General features: G+C 40.9%; 1 protein-coding gene across 1 annotated transcript in view; it reads right to left on the bottom strand.

The window, feature by feature from the left end:
- The window catches only part of SMG6 (SMG6 nonsense mediated mRNA decay factor), a 507,574-nt gene that overhangs the window by 285,388 nt on the left and 197,605 nt on the right, over positions 1-24,581 (bottom strand). The window contains 2 exon segments of the mRNA XM_073616608.1: positions 5,705-5,855; positions 5,938-6,081. Coding sequence (XP_073472709.1) covers positions 5,705-5,855; positions 5,938-6,081 — 295 coding nt within the window.

Below are 24,581 nucleotides of genomic sequence, written 5' to 3'. Positions count from 1 at the left end.
TCCAGCAGTGCCATCAGCAAAGAACTGGCGAAAACCAGTGGGACCCAGGTACACACATCTATCGTCTGAAGAAGTCTGGGCAGAAGTGGTCCTCATGGAAGAATTGCGGCAAAATAGTCATACCTTCGACGTGGAAACAAGGCTAAGTGACTCAACTATGCACAAAAATTCTAAAGGAGGTGCATAAAAATGGCAGCAGGTGCTCTGGACTTAAAGTGATTGTAAGCCTTTGTGTTTTTCTTTTTAAATAACAAACATATCATACTTACCTCCACTGTGCAGTTTGTTTTGCACAGTGTGGCCTCCTTTTCTGGGGTCCCCCGGCGGCGCTCGCGGCTCCTCCTCGCATTGGTACAACCCACTGGGAGAAGCGCGGGGGGGGGATCTGGCGGATCGGTCATTGTCAGAAGTTCTTTCACCTTAATGCATAGGATGCATATATGGCTGTAGCAGGAGGCAGTTTGTTTGCCAAAGGCCTGGAGAGCAGTACAATGAGTGTCTGAACACAACAGTGAAGCAGTGAAGCATGGTGGAGGTTCCTTGCAAATTGAAGGCTGCATTACTGCAAATCCAGTTGAGATTTATTTAGGAACAATGGTGTCCTCAATGCAGAGAAATAAAGTCAGATACTTATCCATCATGCCATACCATCGGGGATGTGTGTGATTGGCCCCAATTGCATTCTGCAGCAGGACAAGTACCCCAAACATACAGCCAATGTCATTAAAATGTATTTTCAGCATAAAAACAAAGAAGTGCTGGAAGTGATGGCTTGGCCCATACAGAGCCCACGTCTCAACATCGCGTCTGTCTGGGATTACATAAAGAGACAGAAGGATTTGAGGCAGCCTACATCCTCAGAATGTGGAAAGTGGTAAGTGGTAAGTTTTCCAAGATGTTTTGAACAACCTACCTGCCGAGTTCCTTCAAAAACTGTGTGCAAGTGTACCTAGAAGATTGGATGCCGTTTTGAAGGCAAGGGGTAGTCACATCAAATATTAATTCGATTTGGATTTCTCTTCTGTTTATTTACCTTCCATTTTGTTAATCGATAAAAATAAACTATCGACACCTCTACTTCTGAAAGTATTCCTAATTCACACACCTGCTTAAAACTTATGCACAGTACACACACATATATATATATATATATATATATATACACATATACACACACACACACAAAGTATACATACATACATACACACACACACAGCAAATTTAGTGGGTACAGTTAGACATTAAAAACGTTAATAGACAACCTTTGCAGATTATTATTTTACTGTTCAAATTCTTGCAAACACTTGCCTTTGCGAAGCTTTAATTCTACAATGTGTGCAAAGTTCTCTTTTTATAAATTCTTTAGAATTTTTTTCCTTTTGTACATTTTAAGACACTAGAAGGCTAAAGTTTACCCTCAGAACATGCAACTTGTTCCAGCTCCCCCCTTACCCTCCTCCCCTATGACAATGGGAGGGGGTTTCTCTCCCCAGCAGCCACGGTCACATTTAAAATGAGCTTATCAGTAAAATTGATCCAGGCGACGCTACAGCTGCCTGTTCACGTTTAAGGGCCGACCAGGGAGTGCAGGACCATGGTAAACGCACTCACTATTCAGAGCAGGGCGAGATTGAGGAATATAAGCTTCCTGATTTCCTCTAAGATGAATGAACCAAGAAGCAGCAAGCATTTTGACACTTCCAGTTTCAGTTCCCAGCCTCCTTTAGCTGGGGAAGCAGCTAATAAAGATTGATGTGGGCTTGATTAGCTGCAGTAAAAGGCAGGAGAGTGGTCCAAAGAAACCCCTGATGTCTCCATAAAGAGAACCTGTCGCCTGCCCATGCCATCACATAGGGGACTTGTGTGCTTCCTTTGCGTCTGAGAGAAAGCAATAACTCTTGGGTCATAATTCACAGTTAACCATGTTGATAACCAGTAAAGGCTTTTAATGCATCATGTATAGACAATTTAGGTTACCGTCGTTTTTTGCCAGTTTTTGTACAAAAGATTTTAAATGATTGACATGTTAAGTATCCATTTACTTGACGGAAACCCCATCTTTACATTGTGCTGAAAATTTGGCATTCTATTGTGTTTGTCTACACTAAGGTTAATTTTAGTGTATTTTTATTGAAATTTTATTTACCTTTAAAACTTGAGTATGCCGTCCCTTGAGAGCACATTTGCTGATGACGTCACTGGCTGAAGAAACAGAATACTTTCTAAACGGTGCACCATTGGGAGATATTCCTTGTGCCTACAGATAAGTTTTATTATAAGCTTACCTGTAGGTACAAGTGTCCCAGGGGTGTTTGCTACCGCTTTAAGAACAAGTTCTGGTTAAGCCCCGTTTGTAGGAAGACCAGAATGTGAAGCACAGAGTAATCTTTGGGATTGAACTGCCTATGTTCAAACAAGGCAAAGAAGGATTTCCAGGTACGATAGTAGAAAGTGTCTTTCCTTGCTTTTAGCATTGTGGGAATGACAGCCTACCCCAGAAGGGGTCTTCAGGGTCTAAGTTCCAAAGGGATGGACCATTGGCTGGGACTTGTATAGCACGATGTGGCTAACTACACATTGCATCAAGTGCCATGGTGAGCACCCACACAGGATCCAGTGATGAAGAAAGAATTTTGGCCATTCGCGTGGAGTGGGGTTTGGGTACAGGTCCCAGTGTTTTACTGAGGTTGCATTGAGCCAGATGCACTGCTTCTACTGTTGTATGAGAAGACAGTGAAGATTTGGTTGAAGAATTGATTGATGAATCACAAGTAAAATAAACTAGTTAGACTAAACGCGATTTCTCTGTAAGGGAGGTCCGCCACCTTAGGACATTTGAGAGAAAAAAAAAAGGGGGGGGGGGACCCACGGAATGGGGTAGGGTTATTTAGTGTGCTTTGCCACTTTCCAATCACCTAAAGGTCCCAGCTTATAACCGAGAGTCTATGAGTATCAAGCCTGTGTCCCACACTGCATGATTAACTTCAATACCAGGCACCTTTACCCCCTTCCTGCCCAGGCCAATTGTCAACTTTTAGAACGGTCACACTTTGAATGATAATTGTGCGGTCATGCAACACTGAACACATATGAAGTTTATATCTTTTTTCACACAAACAGAGCTCTCTTTCGGTGGTATTTAGGAAAAAAAAAATAATAAAACGTGTTTTCTTAGTTTCTGTAATAACATTTTGCAAATAATCTTTCTTCATAAAATGTAGACCAAAATGTATTTGGCTACATTTTTCAGGGTAAAAAAAACCCTAATCAGTGTATATTAGTCTGTAGGAAAGTTATAAAGTCCCCTGGTAAATATATGAAAATCAGACAATCCTGATGTACTGCTGGCCTATCTCATTTCTTGAGGTCTGAGGACACCAGTACAGTACAAATACCCCCCCAAATGACCCTTTCTGGAAAGTAAACAGGTATTTAGTAAGAGGAATGGCAAGTTTTTTTCGTAATTTGTAATTTTTTGTCACACTTTTTTGCGAAAATTATAAAATAAAAAAAAATAAAAATTCACAATTTTTTTTTTTTACATACTGTCACCAGTCTGATGAACACGGTGGTCACAGATCATGCCCCCCCCCGCACAAGGCACGTTCCGAGCAGACATCATGCTGAATGTTATTTTAGTTTCCCCCCCATCTACCCCTACCCCTCCTGCAGCTGTAATTTTGCAGTGCTGCAGGGGTTAATACGTGCCAAGGGACCTGTCATGCCTCACAATGAGCAGCAGGTGTAACAAGTAACATGGTTCCAAGCCAATATGTTATAAAATGTATTAGGGCTGAAACAACTAATTGATTAATCGGCAACTAATCGATTATGAAAATAATCGATTACTATTTTCATAATCGATTAATCGGCCAGTAACATAATGGGGTTAAAAAAAAAATAAATAAAATGAGCCCTTTATAGTACAAAAAGAGCAAATAATCGCTACTGTAAATATTACTTTCACAGTTCTACAGTAAAAAAATGAACCCCTTTCAGTAGTGATTATGTGCTTTTTTTGTACTATAAAAGGCTAATTTTATTTTTTTTTAACAGCATTATTTTACTAAACGTCTTAGACCTGGTTCATATCTACAGTATGTGTGTTTTTTGGTGCTTTTTGCAGAAACGCACTACAGCTCATTTACATGGTTTCCTATTGGACACGTTCACATCTATGCTTTTTTCAGCTACTGCGTATTTGGAAAGGGTCAGGGACTTTTTTTTAAACGCAAAACTGTGCTTTTTTGGTTCAATATACTTCAATGGAGAAGCTGCAGAAAAGCATGTAATGCGTTTTTGCAGCAATTTGTGTTTTTTAATCTGCCCAACAACAAATTGGGCAAAAAAATGCAAAAACGCAAATTGCAGCAAAATCACGTGTGCAAAAATGTAAAAAGCACTGCAGAAACAGATCACAAGCAAACTGCATAGTCGTGTACCGAGCCTTATGATGGCCACAAGGATCAATTTTCAGACGAGAATATTCATATGAAAAATCTTTATACATTCGCTGACTGAAAGAATGTTGTTTGAAATTTTCACTTGCTTTTAACATTTGTTTAAAATGAATGTGATCTCTGAACGAAAACCACATACACTGTCTGAAAATTCCTTTGACCAAGAAGTTTTCAATTATTTCCAAATTGTCCCGTCGCTGTGGTTGAAAATGAACGTCAATTTGACCTCACTAACAATTAGAAAATCGAAAACGAACGTTCTTAAAATAAAATTTTTTTTTTTTTTTAAGGAAGACATTGTTTGTTTTTTTAATACAAAAATTTGATCTCTGAGTCTGATATTTACCAGATTCACCCTTTAATAGTATATACAGTATATCTCTTCTTTCTGTTATTCTCAGAGTGGATTAGAGATTTTGCTCCTTACCCATATAGTTGGTTATTTATATTTACCACTGCATAGAGATATTGAAGAATAAATTGCTTTTTTTTAAAAAAACTTTACATATTAACTAAATTATACACCACACTTTATTTTGATGTTATTAACCGATTAATCAAAACAATAATCGGCCAACTAATCGATTATGAAAATAATCGTTAGTTGCAGCCCTAAAATGTATGCAGGGCCATAGGGAAAAAAGGGGAGGAAACTTTTAGATGTTGGTTTATTACTTAACCTTTCCTTCTACGTTAGGGCCACTTAAAGTGGGAGTAAACTCCCAAGCCTAATTTTTACTTATAAGTAAGCCTATAATAAGGCTTACCTATTAGGTACTATAAATATCTCCTAAACGTGCACTGTTTAGGAGATATTTACTGTAGATGCAGCCGGTCACGTCGCCTGGGTGGCCATTCCTTCAGAGTCCTGTGCCGCAAATGGAGGCTCCTGCGTGTAACGTCATTGCAGCTCTGGCCACTCGCACAGCTGGAGTCCGCGAACCCAGGAGAAAGACCAGGTGAAGATAGAAGCGCCTTCAGCAGTGATAGCACGCCGCTGGAGGGCTTCGTTCTAAGGCAAGCTTCACATAATGTGCACACTAGCACATTGCCTTGCAGGTTGTAAAATAAAACAGTGGTTTACTACCGCTTTAAAAATGGCACTGCCCAAGACCATGTGTTATGATAGGACTAGCCTATCAACCATTAAATTATACATTTACTAACAAATTCGATACTAAAGATAATTGTGCTTTATGTGCTACATTTTATAAGCCCTGGAGTAGGGAGATATAGACACTTACTCCTTGCAGATTGTCAGTGGACTGGGAGGTGGATTCCAGGTATCAGGGTGTCCCAGCATCCAGTCTGACCATACCTTCACACTTGGCAAAAGCTCTTTTAGATCAGATGGTAGAGAAGAAACCTTTACCTTAACATCATCCTCTGTTACACCTGATGAACCAAAAAATATTCATAATTTCATATAATTTCATTAATAACTGATTATTATAGAATAACAAGAGAGTCATCTTACCTTGCTTTGCCATGGAGCTGTATTGTTCCGTTTTTTGATTTTGTAACAAATGGATGCATCTATTCACCAGAAGTGAGAACATGGAAAGCCCCAGACTGGTGGCCTGCTCCTGTACTACTGAGCGAGTGCCCTCTGAAAGGACATCTATAGAAAAAACAAGCAAACATATATAGTCAACTAGAGATCCTTACTTATGTTGCTAAATGTCTTAGTTACTTCGATTTTTTTTTTTTTTTTTTTTTTACCATGCCCTTCCTGAGAGCCTAACATGCCCTCAAAATTGAACCATACCAAGCTATAATCTGCACTTGTTGAAATGAACATGCTTAAGCTTACACTGTGAAAATTCTAGGTTTCATCCTTGAAGTGGAAGGCCAATATAACCCAGGTTTAAAACATTGCCTGCCTCCCCCCCAACTCAAAAACATGCTGCATGCAGTATATAAAATAGTTCAGGGTATAGGGCTTTTTAAAATCTCCATCAGTGCATTTTTTTTTACCTACCTATAAATTCTACATCTCAGAATACAATAAAGGATACAGGCTGGATATGCACAGATCCCAAGTTATAGCCTGGAACCTTCAGGTGAATGGACACTGGCAACGTTTTTGGACACACCCTCCTTGGGCATATCCCTATACCCCTACCACACTCATTGAGGTCTTATTTTTTTAAGCAAGCAATGCAGAGTAACACAGGGACAGAGGAAAGGCTGGTCTTGTACTGTACTCCAAGATACGTAATTTACCAGTAGGTTAAAGTTACTTTTATTCTAATCCTACAGTACACAGGCTGTATAGACCCTGGGGCATCACCCAAGCAATGAAATAGTATAAGGGGCAACAACAAGGCAAACAGAAACGATGGCAATGGGCCCAACAAAACCGAAATGGGTCAAAAACCCAACTGAGAATGCCAGTGAAAGAACCTTTTGGCCAAAAGCTGCATCCACAGAGGCCTGAACATCCACCCGGTAGAGCTTTGCAAAATGTGTTAACTGAAGATCAGGTTGAAGGCCAACAAATTTGAGCAACAGGTGCCTGATGATAGAGACCACGCTGGAAGGACAAAAAGCGAATAGGTTTTTAGTAGGATGGCCCCGACTACGTCCAAACAATGGAAAACAATTTATTTGGTATGCTTGAGAGCAGGGTGGAAGGAACATAGGACAATATCTTCATTAAAGTGAAACTTTTGTCAGAAAATGTAAGAGGAGTTCCAGCCTGTAAAAAAAAAAAAAATAAAAAAAAATTTAAGTAAGCAGCTACAAAATACTGTAGCTGCTAACTTTTAATATTCGGACACTTACCTTTCTAGGGACCCCAGGCCAATTCGTTCATTACAATTAGGGAAACCGGCAGTTAAGTCTTCAGGCTTCACAGCCTGTGTTGCACTGCACTTTCTGAATGGTCCTGTCGTCTTCTGGGGGACACACGGGTCCCAGAGGAGGACGAGGGGGGGGGGCTTGGGGGGACGGACGGAGGAGGGGCCGAATATGATGCAGATCGCACGCTGGCGATCTTACCAGGATGTGGGTGCGGGTACCTGTCAAACCCCCCCCCCCCGAAAAAGTGCCTAATGTGGCAGTGCGGGAGAGGAGGGTGTGAACAAGCGGAGCTTCCTCTTTTGGGTGGAGCTTTAAGACCTGCTAGATCACATTAGGCTGGCCCCTTTTGTAGGTATAGCTATGCAAAAACATAAAAAATTAGTACATATACTGCTTAAAATCCAGTAATATACTGTTTAATCCGGCTCTGCACATGCGCAGTTGCTCTCTATTTTTAAGCACTGATGAGTTTGTAGAGGCCGATCTGCTGACAGCCTTAAAGCAGAATTAAACCCTCCCATCTTTTACAGCCAAGGAAGCTGCTTCTGTTTCATCTTCAACTGCCATGGTGCTGCACATGTGATCAGTTATGCCACCAGCCGTTTGATGGTATGACAGTTTGGTTGAGGACACAAGCAAATGTGACAGTTAGCAACCCCGGAATTCCAGGAATGTAACTTTCTTGAAACTGTTAAATCAATGGGTTTAGTTCCGCTTTGTGATTTACTGCTGTTCAGGGGCTCCGGGCTTCGGCAAAATGGCAGCCTCCAGCAAGAAGAAACCAGAGCAAGACTGGAGGGAATTTACAGCACACACAAATTTTGGTAGCATAATTATTAACACCTTCCCGCCCAGCCTATTACAGAATGACGGCCAGACGGGGGTTCCATTTTTCTGACTGGACTTCATATGACGTCCTTCAGAACAAGCCGCTGTGCGCGCCCTTGGGGACACGCACAATGTGGCGATCGATGGTGCGTTGTGGCGCCTATTGAGGGTCTGCACTGATAATCAGTGCATTGATCTTTAGTGCAGCCCCATAAGCGCATTAAAGCCTGCCCATCAGTGCTGCTAAACAGTGCAGCCTCATCAGCGCACAACCGTGAAGAAGAAAAAATACTTATTTACAAAATTTTGTAACGAACTAATTTGATTTACAAAATTTTTGGTCTCTTTTCATTTGTTTAGCAAAAAATAAAACTCAGTGGTGATCAAATACCAACAAAAGAAAGCTCTAGCTGTCTCAAAAAAATGACAAAAATGTTGTTGGGGTACAGAATTGCATGACCACACAATTGTCATTGAAAGTACAACAGCGCTGAAAGCTGAAAATTGGCATGAGCAGGAAGGGGGTGAAAGTGCCCAGTGTTAAGTTGGTTAATGTGGAATGTATGCCCCTTGCTCAAGATTATTGTTTATCAAGTTGTTTTGGGTAATATGTGGAAGGCTGATATCACCTTTGGGTGTAAGACCACCTTGCACGTGTGAAAGATGAAGAAGGGCTCCTTATAGGAGAGGACCACTAACTCTGAAACACAGCTGACAGATGCGATAGCCACTAAGGCAGCAACTTTGCAGGAGAGATCACCCAATTTGTTCAAAGGGTAGTTTCTATTGGGCAGAGTCTACCAGATCAAGATCCTGAAGAAGCACAGAGTGCTATAATGGGGGTCTGATCTATGAAACACCTTGAATAAAGGTGTTTTTTTTAAAAGGGAGAAAGAAGCCAAAGGCTGTTGGAAAGGTATGGACAAGTCCAAAGCATGCCCTTTAAGACTATTTAGAGCCGTGTTTTGGTCAAGTTATGACTGCAGGAAGGACAGAATACAAGGCATCAAGCAGACTCTGGTGTTGAAATGCATGTGTTCACACACCAGGTGAAAAATGATTTCCAGGTGTGGTAGAGGTTTCTGAAGTGGCTTTTCTGGCCTTGAGTATTGTAAGAATGACAGTTGGATATACCTGTCCTTTAAGAGCTGGGCTCCAACAGCTGTTAAATACTGTGACTAAGAAGTAAAATGGTACACGAGTCTTAGCAACAGGTTTGGCGTGTTTGGGAAAGGTCAGGGGTCATCCCTTAGTCTGAGTATGTCTGTGTACCAGGTTCTTCTGGGTCAGTTTGGTGCAATGAGAATCACCTTTTTCTTCTCTTCCTCTATTATGCAGAGTAGTCGTGGACCACTGAAGGAAAGGCACATATTAAACTGAAATGAGTCCATGGGATTACCAGAGCATCAGATGCCAGCGCTACAGGATCCTTAGACTTGGCCACAAATGGGGGCAACTTGTTGAATATGGAAGCCAGGATGTCCATTTCTGACAAAGGAGATTGAAGATGTCAAGATGAAGGGTGCATCTTTCTTGGTTCAGGCGATGGTCATTGCAGAAATTTGCCCTCCAATTTCTACTCTCAGGATGTGAACAGCAGATTGCTGGGCAGTGTTTTTTTTTAATTCATGCGATGATCACACTTATCTGGATGTATGAGAGGCTGGGGGGTGAGAAACAGCCTCTAACACTGCCTTCAGGTTTTCTACAAAGTTTTCAATGGCTACACCTTGTAAAAGGGGTAGAGGTAGCCAGAGTTAGAGATAGCAGAGGTGGAGAAGATGCCTAATGCTTTGAGGCTCTGGACAGTGGATGGCTGAATTAAGGCCACATAGAGAAATCTACCTTGGTCACACAGGGCACTTGTATGAGTGAGATAGAGCTAGAATCAGATGACAAGACTGGTGTTAAAATAGGGTTCTGCTCCGATGCAAGGGAAGCAAAAGCATTCAGAGCTGTTTGGGAGCTTTGCATGAGCTTTTTCTGAGATTCCTGTGCTCCTGGTGCATGAAGGTCTCAGCCTTCATGTAACTTAAAGTGATATTAAAGTCTGTTTTTTTTTTGTATAAAAATAACAAACATGTCATACTAGAGCTGCACGATTAATCGTTAAAGTATCAAGATTGTGATCCGACCCCCCCCTCGCCATCTTAAAGCATTTTCCCGATTCAGTGCAGAGAGTTCTCTGCTCACAGCTAACAAAAAAACCCCCCAAAAAGCCAGACAGCCTGCCAAGTTTAGCTAAGAGCCCTTGCACACTGGGGCGGTTTGCAGGCGCTATTGCGCTAATAATAGCGCCTGCAAACCGACCTGAAAGTGCTGCTGCTGTGTATCCAGTGTGAAAGCCCCGAGGGCTTTCACACTGGAGCGGTGCGCTGGCAGGATGGTAAAAAAAAGTCCTGCCAGCAGCATCTTCGGAGCGGTGAAGGAGCGGAGTGTATACCGCTTCTTTACCGCTCCTGCCCATTGAAATCAATGGGACGGCGCGGCTATACCGCCGGCAAAGCGCCTCTGCAGAGGCGCTTTGCGGTGGTATTTAACCCTTTCTCAGCCGCTAGCGGGGGGTAAAACCGCCCCGCTAGTGGCCGAATACCGACGGTAAAACTCCGCTAATAATAGCGGCGGTTTACCGCCGACGCCGCCCCCCGCCCCAGTGTGCAAGGGCTCTTAGTTGGAGATAAAGAGAAACATTGTAACAATTTAGCTCTTTAGATCAAAGGAATGAGCTTCAGTCTGTAAATGAAGTCAGTTTAACCACTTAAAGACTAAACCTTTTTCTGACACTTGTTGCTTACAAATTAAAATCTGTATTTTTTGCTACAAAATAACTTAGAACCCCCAAACATTTAATATTTTTTAGCAGACCCCCAAGAGAATAAAATGGTGGTTGTTGCAATATTTTATGTCACACTGTACTTGTGCAGTGGTTTTGCGAACACAATTTTTGGGGGAAAAAAATACACTTTAATGTATTAAAAAAAAAAAAAAACTAAATAAAAGTAAGTTTAGCCCAATGTTTTTGTATAATGTGAAAGATGAGAATCACGAGAATCGTGAAAGAGTTGTGATCATTATTCTAAGCAAAAAAATTGTCATTTTGGCCAGAATCGTGCCACTATATGTCATACTTACCTGCTCTCTGCAGTGGTTTTGCACAGAGCAGCCCAGATACTCCTCTTTTTGGGTGCCTTCTTGGTGCTCCTGGCCCCTCCCTCTTGTTGAGTGCCCCCACAGCAAGCAGCTTGCTGTGGTGGAACCTGAGCCGCAGCTCTGTGTGTCCAGACAAGGAGACTTTGCCCGGTCCCGCCCCCTCTCTCTCCTCATTGGCTCACTGACTGACAGCAGAAGGAGCCAAGGGTGCTTCGCTGCTCTCTCAACCAATGAGGAGGGAGCTCAGGTAAGTATTAGGGGGGCAGAGGGGGGTTGCTGCACACACATTGCGTTTTATCTTAATGCCTAGAATGCATTATGATAAAAAATGTCTGCTTTTACAACCACTTTATACGGTTATGGATTTTCAGAAACTGCTTTTGGTCTTAAACAAAAGGATAATGCTGTGTAGAAGACAACATGAGGAGCCAGCAATTAACTACAGTATAATTGGATAATCAATTACAAATTATGGTGTGTATTAGTCATGCCCCATCTACTAGTACTGGGTACTTGAGCAACCAATTGCCAGGCCTGAGCAAAGTCACCCAGGGGGAAGTGTCTAAGCCTACATAACCAACTTTCAAAAATTCCATATTTGCACAGGATCTTCCACAAGCTCCAGCTGCACTTTGAAGAGGATTTGTTTAACTCTGCAATGTAAGCTCTGGCACAACATGGAGCCTACCCTACAGTTTTGCCTACAGGGACACTAAGACTTCAAAGCAGTTTCAACGTAAATCTGTCAAATGGGAAACATTGAGGTTGCCACCACTGACTTGTACTTCAGAAAATGCTAGCTTAACTGGTTGTTTTGTTGCCTTTCTTGGTAATTCACTGAAACAGAACATGGATGCAAATAAGGACTTTTGACTTTGATTTATCTGATCTAAGTCACAAATTACTGAAGTCATTTTAACAGCCAGGCAAACTTTGAGAATGAGGCCAGCAAAGGCAACCCCTACATTTTTATTATTAATTTTATGCAGGAGTTATATAGCACCAGCCGTTTGCGCAGCATTTTACAGTGCAAGGGCAGACAGGAGGGTTACAATACAATTCAATACAGGAGGAATCAGAGGGCCTGCTCGTTAGAGTTTACAATCTCAATCATGGAGTATTTTCCACCTTAAAAAGGACAACTTTACCTTTGTACAGTTGATATACTAATATAAAGTTGAACTCTGCCCACTAGGTGTTTTCCTTACCTTCAGCTCCGATCACGTTGACTGTGCAGTCTCTGCTCGGAGCCACAAAGCCCATCTCGTGCAAAAATGGCTGCTTTGCAAAAAATGGTCCTATTTATTTTTATGTTAAAGCTGTACTCATGGAGGTTTCAAGTATTGGAGGTTTCCCACAGGAATAAAACGGGCTCCTGGCACACATGTGTAGTATAAACAGGTCATTTTTAAAGAGAAGGCTGAGCAGTTCTAAGCGGAGCGACACAGTGAAGCTCATTAGATCTGGTCTGAAGGTAAGCAAATGACCTAGTGGGTTGACATTTAGTTCGCTACAGTACACTTTTTTTTCCTTTTCTTTATTAATATCACACATATTTCACTGCTGCTTATCACTTGCAGCCACTGCATGTCTACATGCACTTTAGGAATGGCTGCATGGCATTTCTCAGGGCAGATCTCCTGGTGGTGAGAAAAGTAGATCACGCCTATGTAAAGCCATTTGTAGGCCTCATTCAAAGCAACACTGCATTTAGCTTTTCTAAAGTTAGGAAAAGTGATCCAGGTGTAAAAAGCTTTTAATCGTCCCAGATCACTTTCCTGCATTTTGGTTATCAGGTTAAGCCATGTTTAGGCACATTCAGCATTTCTAATCTTATCCTGGACACAAAGAATTATATTATCTGTAAACACAGTTAAACCGACTGTATCTAAACTTAGGTAAATGCTCAGTGTGAATGGCACCAATGAAAAATAACATGCAATAGCATTTAAAAATGTCCTCTAAACACACAAACAAAAATTTGACATGCCAGTGTGAATTAAGCTGTAGTATCCATCAGAATCCCATGTAACAAGGTGACAATGTTTGAGCACAACTAGGAGTCAGGGACAGAATGTCAGTCTAAAACAGAAGTGTCTGATCAAGGACCTGAATTGTAGATTACGCAGGTATTTTAATGAAAACTGCATATTTAAACCCACTGGAAATTACGTTTCAAATCACATTAACTTGTTAAAGCCAATAAGAGATTGAGCTTACAGTACATTATACAGTATTTCTATAGCGCCAACAGTTTACGTAGCACTTTACAACTTGAGGGTAACATCTACTTTAAAGGGCTTGTGAACCCATTTGTCTATGCCAGACCCCTCTATTAGAGTCTGGCATAGCACATCGTGTAAAGCATTTTTAAAAACGAGCAGTGTAAATAACGATTTTCAGCTGTCTTCAGGCCAGTCACGTGACCCATGGACACTTTCCAGCACCAATGGATTGCTTCTGCGGGAGGGGACATGATCTCCCTCTGATGCCAACCGGGGGGGATTACGTGGTGGCTCAGCTCCACCCGCAGAAGCCCTGTTACGTAGCTGTAAAGCGGCCGCGAGTCACGTGCCGGCCTGAAAACAGCTGAAAAAAAAAAATCAGTATTTACACTGCTAGTTTTTTAAAATGCTTTACACAGTGTGGTATGCCAGCCTCTAATAGAGGGGCTGGCAGTGACAATTGAAGGTTTTTCTTTTTTCTTTCAATAATAGTGGCGGGGGGGGGGGGGGGGGGGGGGCCGAGTGGAAACAGACAGAAAGAGGGAGCTGAGAGGAGGAGGTGAGGGCTGAGAGAGGAGAGCTGAGAGCAGCGTATGATGGAGAGAAGTACCCTGACCACAGTGGTCATGGCTCAGCAGCCATGATTTTCGTGGTCAGTATAGAGAGGGCATACAGGAAGTGGCAGGTTCATGAAGGTTTTTTTTTTTTTTTTACAGTTTAGAGGGGGGCAGATTACACAGCACAAGCACTGTGCTTGTTAATCTGCTTTAAGGGACCAGGATATAAATTTTTTAACAAACGCTTTAAGGATCTTTCACCGTCAAACATTTAACTGTAACTTGTGCATGACAGGGAGTAAGGGAATAAAACAAATTGTATATTAAACGTGTAATAGAAATTTTAAAGTTGGTTATTGGCTAGCTGGCTTGGCTCTAGAAACAGATTTTTGCACCATACACTGAAGGAACGTCAAGAGGTCAATTTTATTTAGTAATTTCCCTTATGTGACCAAATCGAACAAAACACCGGTTAACTTATGTCCATTGAACGTTTATCAAAATTTGGTCGCTACGTGATGGTATCTTTTGCCCTTCCGAAAATGCTTTTTTTTTTTTTTTTTTTTAAATCGCCATCATCCCATTTTTCGTATATTGTATGACCAGCATAAGACTTAGGTATTTTTCTATATACAAGAATTTTGTAACTGGTCCTTTAGGAAACTAATCTCTAGAATTTGGGTATGGCATTCTGTGACTCTGTCTTGGCAGATTAAAATGCGATGAGAAAGAAAATGAGATGTAGAGATGCAACTCTACATAATGCATTTCTGAGCCCTTTCTGGAAATCCAGGTTAGGGATGTCTTTTGGAAAAGAGCGCACGTCCTATAAAGCAAGAAAGCATAAAGAAAGGAAAAGGCTGCACACTACTTCCAAACTGTGTAATGAAGGACACTGGTGCTCTGACTAGGGATTCTGTTAACCCGTGTAACAATTACTCTTGGGCAGCGTAGAAAGCTGGCAATTCAGTATAATCTCCTGGTATCACGTCTTTAATGACTCATGGGGTAAAGTCCAGAATCCAGGTACAATTGGCTTATGTGTTTCAGCAACTAAGTCTTAGTCATGGCACATCAGACAAATAAAATCACTAAGTGGATCCATACAACTAACAAATTAAAAACATGACCGCCAGTAGCCTCAGTTAATTGCATTCCTAATAAATATCTAGAAACCAAAAAGGAAAGGATTTTTTTACCAATATCTGAAAGAATATACATTATACTCCTTGCTAAAACTCATTAACATGCAATAAGGGTCAAGAGATCCAAAGGCAAATTACTACAGGTCTTTAGTATTCCCTCATTTCATATACAGATTGATGTCCCACCAATGGTTAAGCCCTCAAGGAATTTTTATTTGCAATGTATATATCCACCAGACCTCATGTTCCAATAATTTGTGTTGCTGATTAGCCCGTTTAGGCATAGGCGACATGCACTTTATCCCCACAGAAAGAAAATGGACCCATGTTGCCCTTACCCATATCCCTGAAATGTCAAGAGATGCTGGATATTTTCCTGGCATATTGGATGTATTCATTGACTGAATCACAGTAATGCTCCCCAATATGGAATTAAGGGATCATTCGGTGCACTCAGATATATTACATACTCGGAATAAATTTTGCCCCCCTCCACAACTAATGCCGCATACACACGGTCGGACTTTACAGCTACAAAAGCCCGACATCCCGTCCTACAGACTTTCAACGGACTTTTGGCGGACTTTCAACAGACTTTCTAACGACCGGACTTGCGTACACACGATCACACCAAAGTCCGACGGATTCGTACGTGATGACGTACACTGGACTAAAATAAGGAAGTTGATAGCCAGTAGCCAATAGCTGCCCTAGCGTGGGTTTTTGTCCGTCGTACTAGCATACAGACGAGCGGATTTCTGGGTCCGGTGGAGTTACGACGTAAAGATTTGAAGCATGTTCCAAATCTAAAGTCCGTCAGATTTGCGACTGGAAAAGTCCGCTGAAGCCCACACACGATCGGATTATCCGCCGGATTTGGTCCGTCGGACAAGTCCGGTCGAAAAGTCCGACCGTGTGTATGCGGCATAAGAGTGAGGGAGGGCCTTCAGAGAGAGGGAGGTATTGCCAAAGACATTGTCAAGTCCTAGACTTGTGTCTAAAAGGATGGGTAAATGTAGACATTAATGGTAACACCAAGTGCTAGTGCGCTACGCTTTGAGGGGTTGAGGGTTTTTAGAGACTCTTGGGAGCATCTTCTGTGTAGGAATTCCACTTTCTTTAGTGACACCTCCAATAATGTTGTCCAAAGCATCACAGAAAAAGATGGCCTCTCTCAAATGGCTAGCATGTGAGGCGTCTTTTGCAGCTTGAAAGGCATCAACACAGTGAAGTAGAAGAGGAGGTAACCACCCAACGTGCTCCGATAAAATGGGATCCTGAAAAACAGGATTTTGTTGGTTGCAAATGTTCCAGGGCAATATGTCTGACAAATAGACCAAGCAGTGATTGCTGGCTGCCGAGCTGAACCTGCCATCCTAAAAGATCTCTCAAGAGCATTTCAAATTTTCTATAGGAGATCCTTAAAGGCAAGGATACCCTTTTGGTGAAATAGTGAGATGTTTATTCAAAGACAGTTGGTTGGATTCACTATTGGTGCAGTTAATTTTACAGTAAACACCCATTTCTATAGGGTGGAGCAGTGTTTCTCAACCATTTATCAGTCAAGGCACCCTTTAAGGTTATGCACAATCTTGAAGGCAACCCATTCTAAAATATAAACAACGAAATGAATAGTTTTATTTAATGCAACAACACCCAAACGCATAGGACACCCAACGTTAGAGGTGTTTTATTCTTTCAAAGCAAATACAGCAAAGCAGGGGAGGGGCAAACAAGGATGCTTTGCATGTGCCTGACATCCTCCTTACCACCTGATGAAATCGTTGGTTGTTTGAACACTGGCAGCAAGAAGGTTGTAAAGGTGCACAATTAAAACCCGTGGCTTTGTGTTACTAAAATGCAGGCTTGATTTGTATAGTTTTTGGGCAATTTTTAGCCATTTTACGAAGGCACCCTTGAAGAAATCTCAAGGCACCCTGGATGAAAATAGCTGGAAAAGAGTTATGCGATTTTTTTTTTTGGAGGAGAGAAAATCTATTTTGGATTGCACCAATCTTCACAGATTGTTCCTTTTGTTCATGACTAAACATGGATAGATTCTGCGAGTCTCCCTATTCACAAAGAGGTATGAGAAGAGGGGAAGGGGTCGAGAGCAATATTGCTAAGGCCCTCTTGAATAGCGGCGATAATTAGCAATGTATTAATAGGCTTATTGTGTGAGGCTACAGTAGCCTGTGCATCTGGGCCTGGGAGAGATCGTCTGAGGATTTGACTAAAGCTTTGTCCCGGTACTTTTGTACTTGTGTCATCTTGCCTCTGCATGGGAAAGCATTGTAGAATCCAACACGAAGGGTAGTGGGCTGATAAGGGAAGAATCCAGGCAGAGTTTTTTTCCCAGACAGAATTGGCTGTCTTAAACCCATTAGCTGCTCAAGAATTGTACCACAGATGTAGAAATTTCCACTGCTGACAGATAAACAGCCTGATGTGTGCCGGATATATAGGCAGCTTCAGGTGCCATGAATTGTCCCTGCTCCACAGTTAGGAAAGATCAAGCACTGATAGATATTTGACACTCCCGGAAACTGCTGAATGTTGAAGTGTCCGACAAAAGCTGCAGCTAGCACTATGGGCCAGTTCACACCAGATGCAGTTCTGTGTGCTTTTTTTCTGCACTAACAATGCATGCAGTGTTTTCCATATATTCCAATGGCTCCAATTCACACCATGCAGTCAGTTTCCGGTCAGTTTGTGGTGCAGAAAATGACTGGAAACTGACTGCATGGTGTGAACTATTGGAATACATGGAAAACACTGTGCATGCATTTTGTGCAGAAAAAAAAGCGCACGGAACTGCATCTGGTGTGAACTGGCACTAAATCTGTAAAAGGCAAAGAACCTACAGGGCCAGGAGAAGTAAAATCTCTCTCCTATTGCAGGGACATGATACTTGCATTTTTTCCAGGGAGCAGTTTTTTTTTTTACCTACTTTGACAGTATTGGCTCTTACAATGTGAAATAAGAAATTTGTATGATCACAATACTGCAGGGATTATCCTTTTTAGTGCCAGTAACATATATGGAGATTGTCAAAGTGGAGTCTTATTGGACGATTGCCACAACCTTTTGATCTTATTTCTTTATTTTTACAGGTATTAAATCTACCTGAGGTAGAGGAAGTTCATAAATTATCAACTCTTCTCACCAATCTGAGACACGTTCTCTGGTTTCTCAGAGAACATTACACTCATGGAAAACATAAACTGCCATCAACATTGTCTGAAAGCAGGAAGCGGGCGGTGAGGAGAAAGCTGCCATGTGGCCGGATGCTATGTATTTCTAATTAGTGCTATACATCTTTCAGCAGAGAGGGCCCTTTCTCTGGGAAACACAACACACTGCCCTTGTTATTGTAACTGTCAGAGAACGCTTGCATAGATAATCTCCAGGAAAAGGGATAAACACGTCCTCTTGCCAATGAGTCTGCTAAAGGTACAAGGCAGCACTGCTCTCAGCTCTAGAGCATAGGAAATGATACAACAGACAATGGAAGGAAAAGAACGAATGGTGCTGACCAATCTCGCCTAATGTGTAATACACTGAGCAACCATATGGGGGAGCTACAGGTGAAAACCTGCTGCCATACTAGAGGAAATAGAGACGATCACCACACCTACAGTCACAAGTCAGTAGATGTGAAGAGTAAGAAATGAATGTTTGGAACATGAATTAAAGATGGAATTAACAATAGAAAGCAAAAACAGATGTAAAGTTGTTTTTTTTTTTTTTTTTTTTAGCTGCTAAAAACAAAACACAACTACTTCTACTTCTTAAAAATAGACTGAATGCCTGGAAAAGTCTCTCACTAATTAGCAAAATAAATCTTATCAAAATGAAAATCCTCGAACTTTTCCCTTACATCTTTCAGAACTCCTCTCTGTATGGATTCCCAAATACAGCGTCTTGAAAAAGTATTCATACCCCTTGACATTTTCCACATTTGTCATATTACAACCAAAAACGTAAATGTATTTTATTGGGATATGTGATAGGCCAACACAAAGTGGCACATAATTGTGAAGTGGAAGGAAAAATGATAAATGGTTTTCATTTTTTTTTTTTTACAAATAAGTGAAAAGTGTGGGGTGCATTTATATTTAGCCCCTTTACTCCGATACGCCCATCTAAAATCTAGTGAAACCAATTGCCTTCAGAAGTAACCTAATTAGTAAATAAAGTCCACCTGTGTGTAACTTAATCTCAGTATAAATACAGTTCTGTGAAGCCCTCAGAGGTTTGTTAGAGAACCTTGGTAAACAAACAGCATCATGAAGGCCAAAGGAACACACCAGACAGCTCAGGGATAAAGTTGTGGAGAAGTTTAAAGCAGGGTTAGGTTATAAAAAAATATCCCAAACTTTGAACATCTCACAGAGCACTGTTCAATCCATCATCAGAAAATGGAAAGAGTATGGCACAACTGCAAACCTACCAAGACATGGCTGTCCACCTAAACTGACAGGCCAGGCAAGGAGAGCATTAATAAGAGAAGCAGCCAAGAGGCCCATGGTAACTCTGGAGGAGCTGCAGAGACCGACAGCTCAGGTGGGAGAATCTGTCCACAGGACAACTATTAGTCGTGTACTCCACAAATCTGGCCTTTATGGAAGAGTGGCAAGAAGAAAGCCATTGTTGAAAGAAAGCCATAAGAAGTCCCGTTTGCAGTTTGTGAAAAGCCATGTGGGAGGACACAGCAAACATGTGGAAGAAGGTGCTCTGGTTTTTTTACCAAAAATATGTAGAAGAATACATATCGGCCTAAACTGAGGGAAAAAAAAAATTTTTTATATATTTTTGGGGGATATTTATTATTATTGAAAAGTTATTTACAAATGAAATAAATAGATTTATTTTAATTCAGCACTTTTTCAACGTGAAATGTGTAAATATATGTTAATATGTGTAAAAATATTCACTAACAAAGCAAACAAAAAAAAAGTTAATTGTTTATCGTTTATAAAATAGATGTGAACAAAAGAAAAAAAGCAGGAAAATAATAATTAAATGGAGGAGAATAGGGAGTTAATTAAGGCTGACTGGGGTAAATTAAGGGTTATTAATGGGTTAAACAGAGGAACATTTCATCTGCAGATCACTTTGATCTGCAGATGAAGAAACAGAAATATACAAAAAGAAACAATGTTTCTTTTTATTTTAGTGTTGCAGGACTGAGCAATGTTGTTAATAAACATTGCCAACTGCTTTTTTTTATTTTTGACAAATGGCTACAATTACCTGGCTTCTTTAACACTGGTGAGACCCGCTGACAGCTCAAAGAACCAAGCCTGAAAGTATTGGTTTCAGGTATCGGTGCACGAGTACTGATACTTGTGCAAATACTCGGTACCGGCACTGATACCGATACTAGTATCGGTGCAGCCCTACCTGTGGTAAGACTTGAAAATTGCTGTTCACAGATGCTCTCCATCTAATCTGACAGAGTTTGAGCTATTTTGCAAAGAATGGGCAAAAAATGTCACTCTAGATGTGCAGATCTGGTAGAGACATCCCCAAAAAGACTTGATTATTCAGACTTTTTTTGTTGACGAGTTTCACTACTAATGCTGCATTATTATATATATGTTGTTTATAAGTGCTTTTTATTAATGATTTTTCTTTTTTTCCTTTTTTTTATTTATTTTTTTTGTTAAGGTGCATCACACTAGAATGCATGGCAATACATTTCCAAAATAGTTCAGGGGTGTATTGCCCCTGTCACCCCCATCAAATCATTCTCTGCAGCTATTACCTTTTGTACCATCACCACCTCCCTTAGAATGTAAGCTCTACGAGCAGGGCCCTACTGTACCTTTTGTATTGAACTGTACTGTAATTGTGTTGTCCCCCCTATACATTGTAAAGCGCTGCATAAACTGTTGGCGCTATATAAATTGTGAATAATAATAACTAGAAAAGCTACAATTTCTGGGGAAATTGTGTGAAGTGTTCTTGCCTCCACCAGTAGTCTACAAGCATTATAAAGCCTAGCAGATGAAGGTATGACCACATGCATTTGGGGGGTCTCAGCATCTTGATGTAGAATGGAGGTGAAGGTGTGCTATCTGTTTGATGATAATCAGTGTTTACATTCACCGTTTCCTGGCAACGCTCATGCCCTGTTTATGCTTCACAACCACTGCTGAAAACACAATACGCAGGATCATGATAGCTGTAATAACTGTGCAGTACTTCAAACGGTCGTATTTTAAAAACTATAAATCCTACAGCGAAGATCTTTATATTGTGAGAATCACAAGATCCAGACCTAGATTTTGATGCATAGTATGTCTCTGATATAGTAAAAATGAAGGCACAGTCGCAGTTTAGATATTGCCCTTCAAATTTGGAGGGGGCTAGAGTAGAGTTTCAAGGAATGTCAATGGACGGCGTGAGTTACAAACAAATGGTCATATTGTGAAAACTATCAGGACTATGGCTTAGCCATGGACATTTTTAGTGGCAGCAGGGATAGCTGAACATTTTGATATAAGATTTGTGTAGGTGGGCTTGAAAATGAGGGAGTGGTGGCAGTTTAGAAATCATGTCCTGATTTTTCAGCTTTTGTCACCTACCACTCTAGTTTTGAACATTTCCCCATTCATTCCTATGGGACCAATTTCGCCGCAAAAACGACGATATTTCGTGAACCATTCGGCAAAACGTTCCACAAAGTAATAGCACACCAATCGGGAACAATTCACACGTTTCGGTATATTACTTGTCTATGTAGTGTAAAAATTGTGGGACGAGTTAGGGTGGTAAATTTGGCTATAATAATAATATATATGTGAGATAACAGTAAGTGGTCTTGCTATGCAAGAACACTTAATAATAGTTAATCCTCTGCACTGTGTAAAAAAGGCCGTTTGATCCTGTCTTCCCTGATCCTCCAAGTGTCCCCAATCCATCTCCTGATAAGACAGAGCCTTTGGAGTTACTCTGCACATGCTCAGTTTGTGGTGTATTGCTTAGGAGTTTTTTCTTTTTTTGGGAGGGTGCATGTGATTTACACAGGGCCAATCAGCACTGACCTGACAGAGGGTCAGGGGTCCTGCAGCCTCGTAGGACAGTCAGAGTAGAATGAAAACTCCTACAAGCCTTAACCAGACACAAATAAAAGTCAGGAAAAAAAACAAAATATACAGTGACACTAGAGGGATGCATTAGAAAGCTATATACAAATCACTGTGAACAATGATAACTCAGTCCAATAGCAAATATAAATGAGGGGTAGTCAGGCAGCACCTAGCTATGGTACTCTAATATGTAGTACACACACGATTATAACAGCATAATGGTAATCAATCAGTCCATGGTAAAGCTCATGAAGGATGGTTGTCAGGTAGGACTAGGAGGCAGCACCCTTAGAGCGAAGCAAGAGACTCTCTAGGTAAAAGCAGGAACAGAGGGGTGCCAGACTAAGTGCAGCATTAAAAACGGTGGTTTAATAAAAGTAAAAACAATTGGCAACTCACAAGATAAATGAGTAATATAGACACAAGCGTATGGTAGTCAACATTGATGTCTCTCCAAGCAGTCCCAGTGTCGTGGCAGCCTCGAGCACCCGCTGTATTGCTAGATGGAAACAGGAAGTGGCCGCTCGCCGCTGTAACCAGTGTGGAACGCAAGATGGAGCTGGGCCAAAAGGGATGTTACACCGTGGGCGTGTTAGGCGTGCTGACGTGTAAAGGGCGGTGACACGTTTCGAAGCAATGACTTCTTCAGACCTGATTGGCCGACATACCTGTCAATCGAATATAGGGAAGGAAAGATGGAGTGGATGCGATTGGCTCTCGGAAACATCCATCTGTTCCCCTTTGCTAATGGATATTCCTGAGAGCCTATAGCATCCGCTCCTTCAGCTGTTGCTACGAAACACGTAACCACCCCTCCACATCAGCATGCTTACGGTGTCATCTTGCGTTCCACGCTGGTTACGGCGGCCGCTTCCTGTTTCCATCTAGCAAAACAACCGATGCTCGAGGCTGCCACGACACTGGGACTGCTTGGAGAGACGTTGGGACTGCTTAGAAGCTGACTACCATACACTTGTTGTGCCTATATTACTCATCTATCTTGTGAGTTGTCAACTGTTTTCACTTTTATTAAACCAAGAGAGAGATTACACACACACATACATTATATATATATATATATATATATATATATATATATATATATATATATATATATATATATATATATACATACACACACACACACACACATATAAAGTTTTGCTCTGGGACTTTAAATGAGGTGTAACACATATGGCTACTATATATATATATATATATATATATATATCTATATATCTATATATCTATATATCTATATATATATATATATATATATATAGATATATAGATATATATCTATATATATATATATATATATATATACACACATACACACACACACACACTTACACTATATATACACACATATACATATGTGTTTATATATAATAAATGTATACACACACACACATTTGCTTTGCTGTTTTGGCGCTTTTTTTGTATTTTCCTGCACTCAGGTCAACTTTCTTCCCACTTCCAACTCTCTATTTGGTTTTTTGTCTTCACCCTACTTATGTCGCGCTGGTATTTTGTTATATTAAATGATTAGACACATATGTTTTTTTATAGTAATTACTCTGGATGACATATGGATGGGCACATTTTTTTTTATTCCCCACATGCTGTATCCACCTTTCATTTGCTCCCTCTTGGGTCCTCCTTGGTCCTGCTCCTACAGCTCCCGGGCCACACGTTCAAAACACTTACCAACTGGGAATGTTGCCATAGCAATCAAGCTTGTGTTTATCTTGTACTCAGTGGCCATACAAGTTACACCTCATTTCAAGTTTTAGAGCAAAACCTTGTGCTTTTATATGTATGGTTATTAGGGATAGAAGTGGTGCATCACCAGTGGCACCAGACCACCACATATATTTTTGTAAGACTGTTATATACTGCTGATGAGAAAAGGTATTTAGCAGTTTAAATTTACTAAAACAATTGCATTTCCATATTCTGTGTACTGTGGGAGACAAGATATAGTGAATGCAAGGTCCTGGGTTTAGTAACCCTTTAACTTTAAAAAAAAATTAAGTTTTATAATGGCCAGAGAAAAATAAAATTAATAAAACGCTTTAATCATTTTTTTTTTTTAAATGTAAGCAGAGGAAGTACCTGAATTTGTCTGGGTACCAGTCTCTTGAAATCTCCACTATAGCAGAGCTCAGACTGGGAGAGAGAAGAAGCGGCACAAGGAATAAATCAGTTTTGTTGCAATGCTCATGTGATTACTAGGATCATACTAATACAGGGGTAGGCAACCTTTTGAGCACAGTGTGCCGAAACAGGTTTTCAAAGTAACTGAGCGTGC

Source organism: Aquarana catesbeiana, linkage group LG02 (genome assembly GCF_042186555.1).
Source record: "Aquarana catesbeiana isolate 2022-GZ linkage group LG02, ASM4218655v1, whole genome shotgun sequence".
NCBI classification, from domain to species: domain Eukaryota; kingdom Metazoa; phylum Chordata; class Amphibia; order Anura; family Ranidae; genus Aquarana; species Aquarana catesbeiana.
The sequence above is the reverse complement of the archived record's forward strand: the minus strand, read 5'-3'. Positions and strand labels throughout refer to the sequence as shown.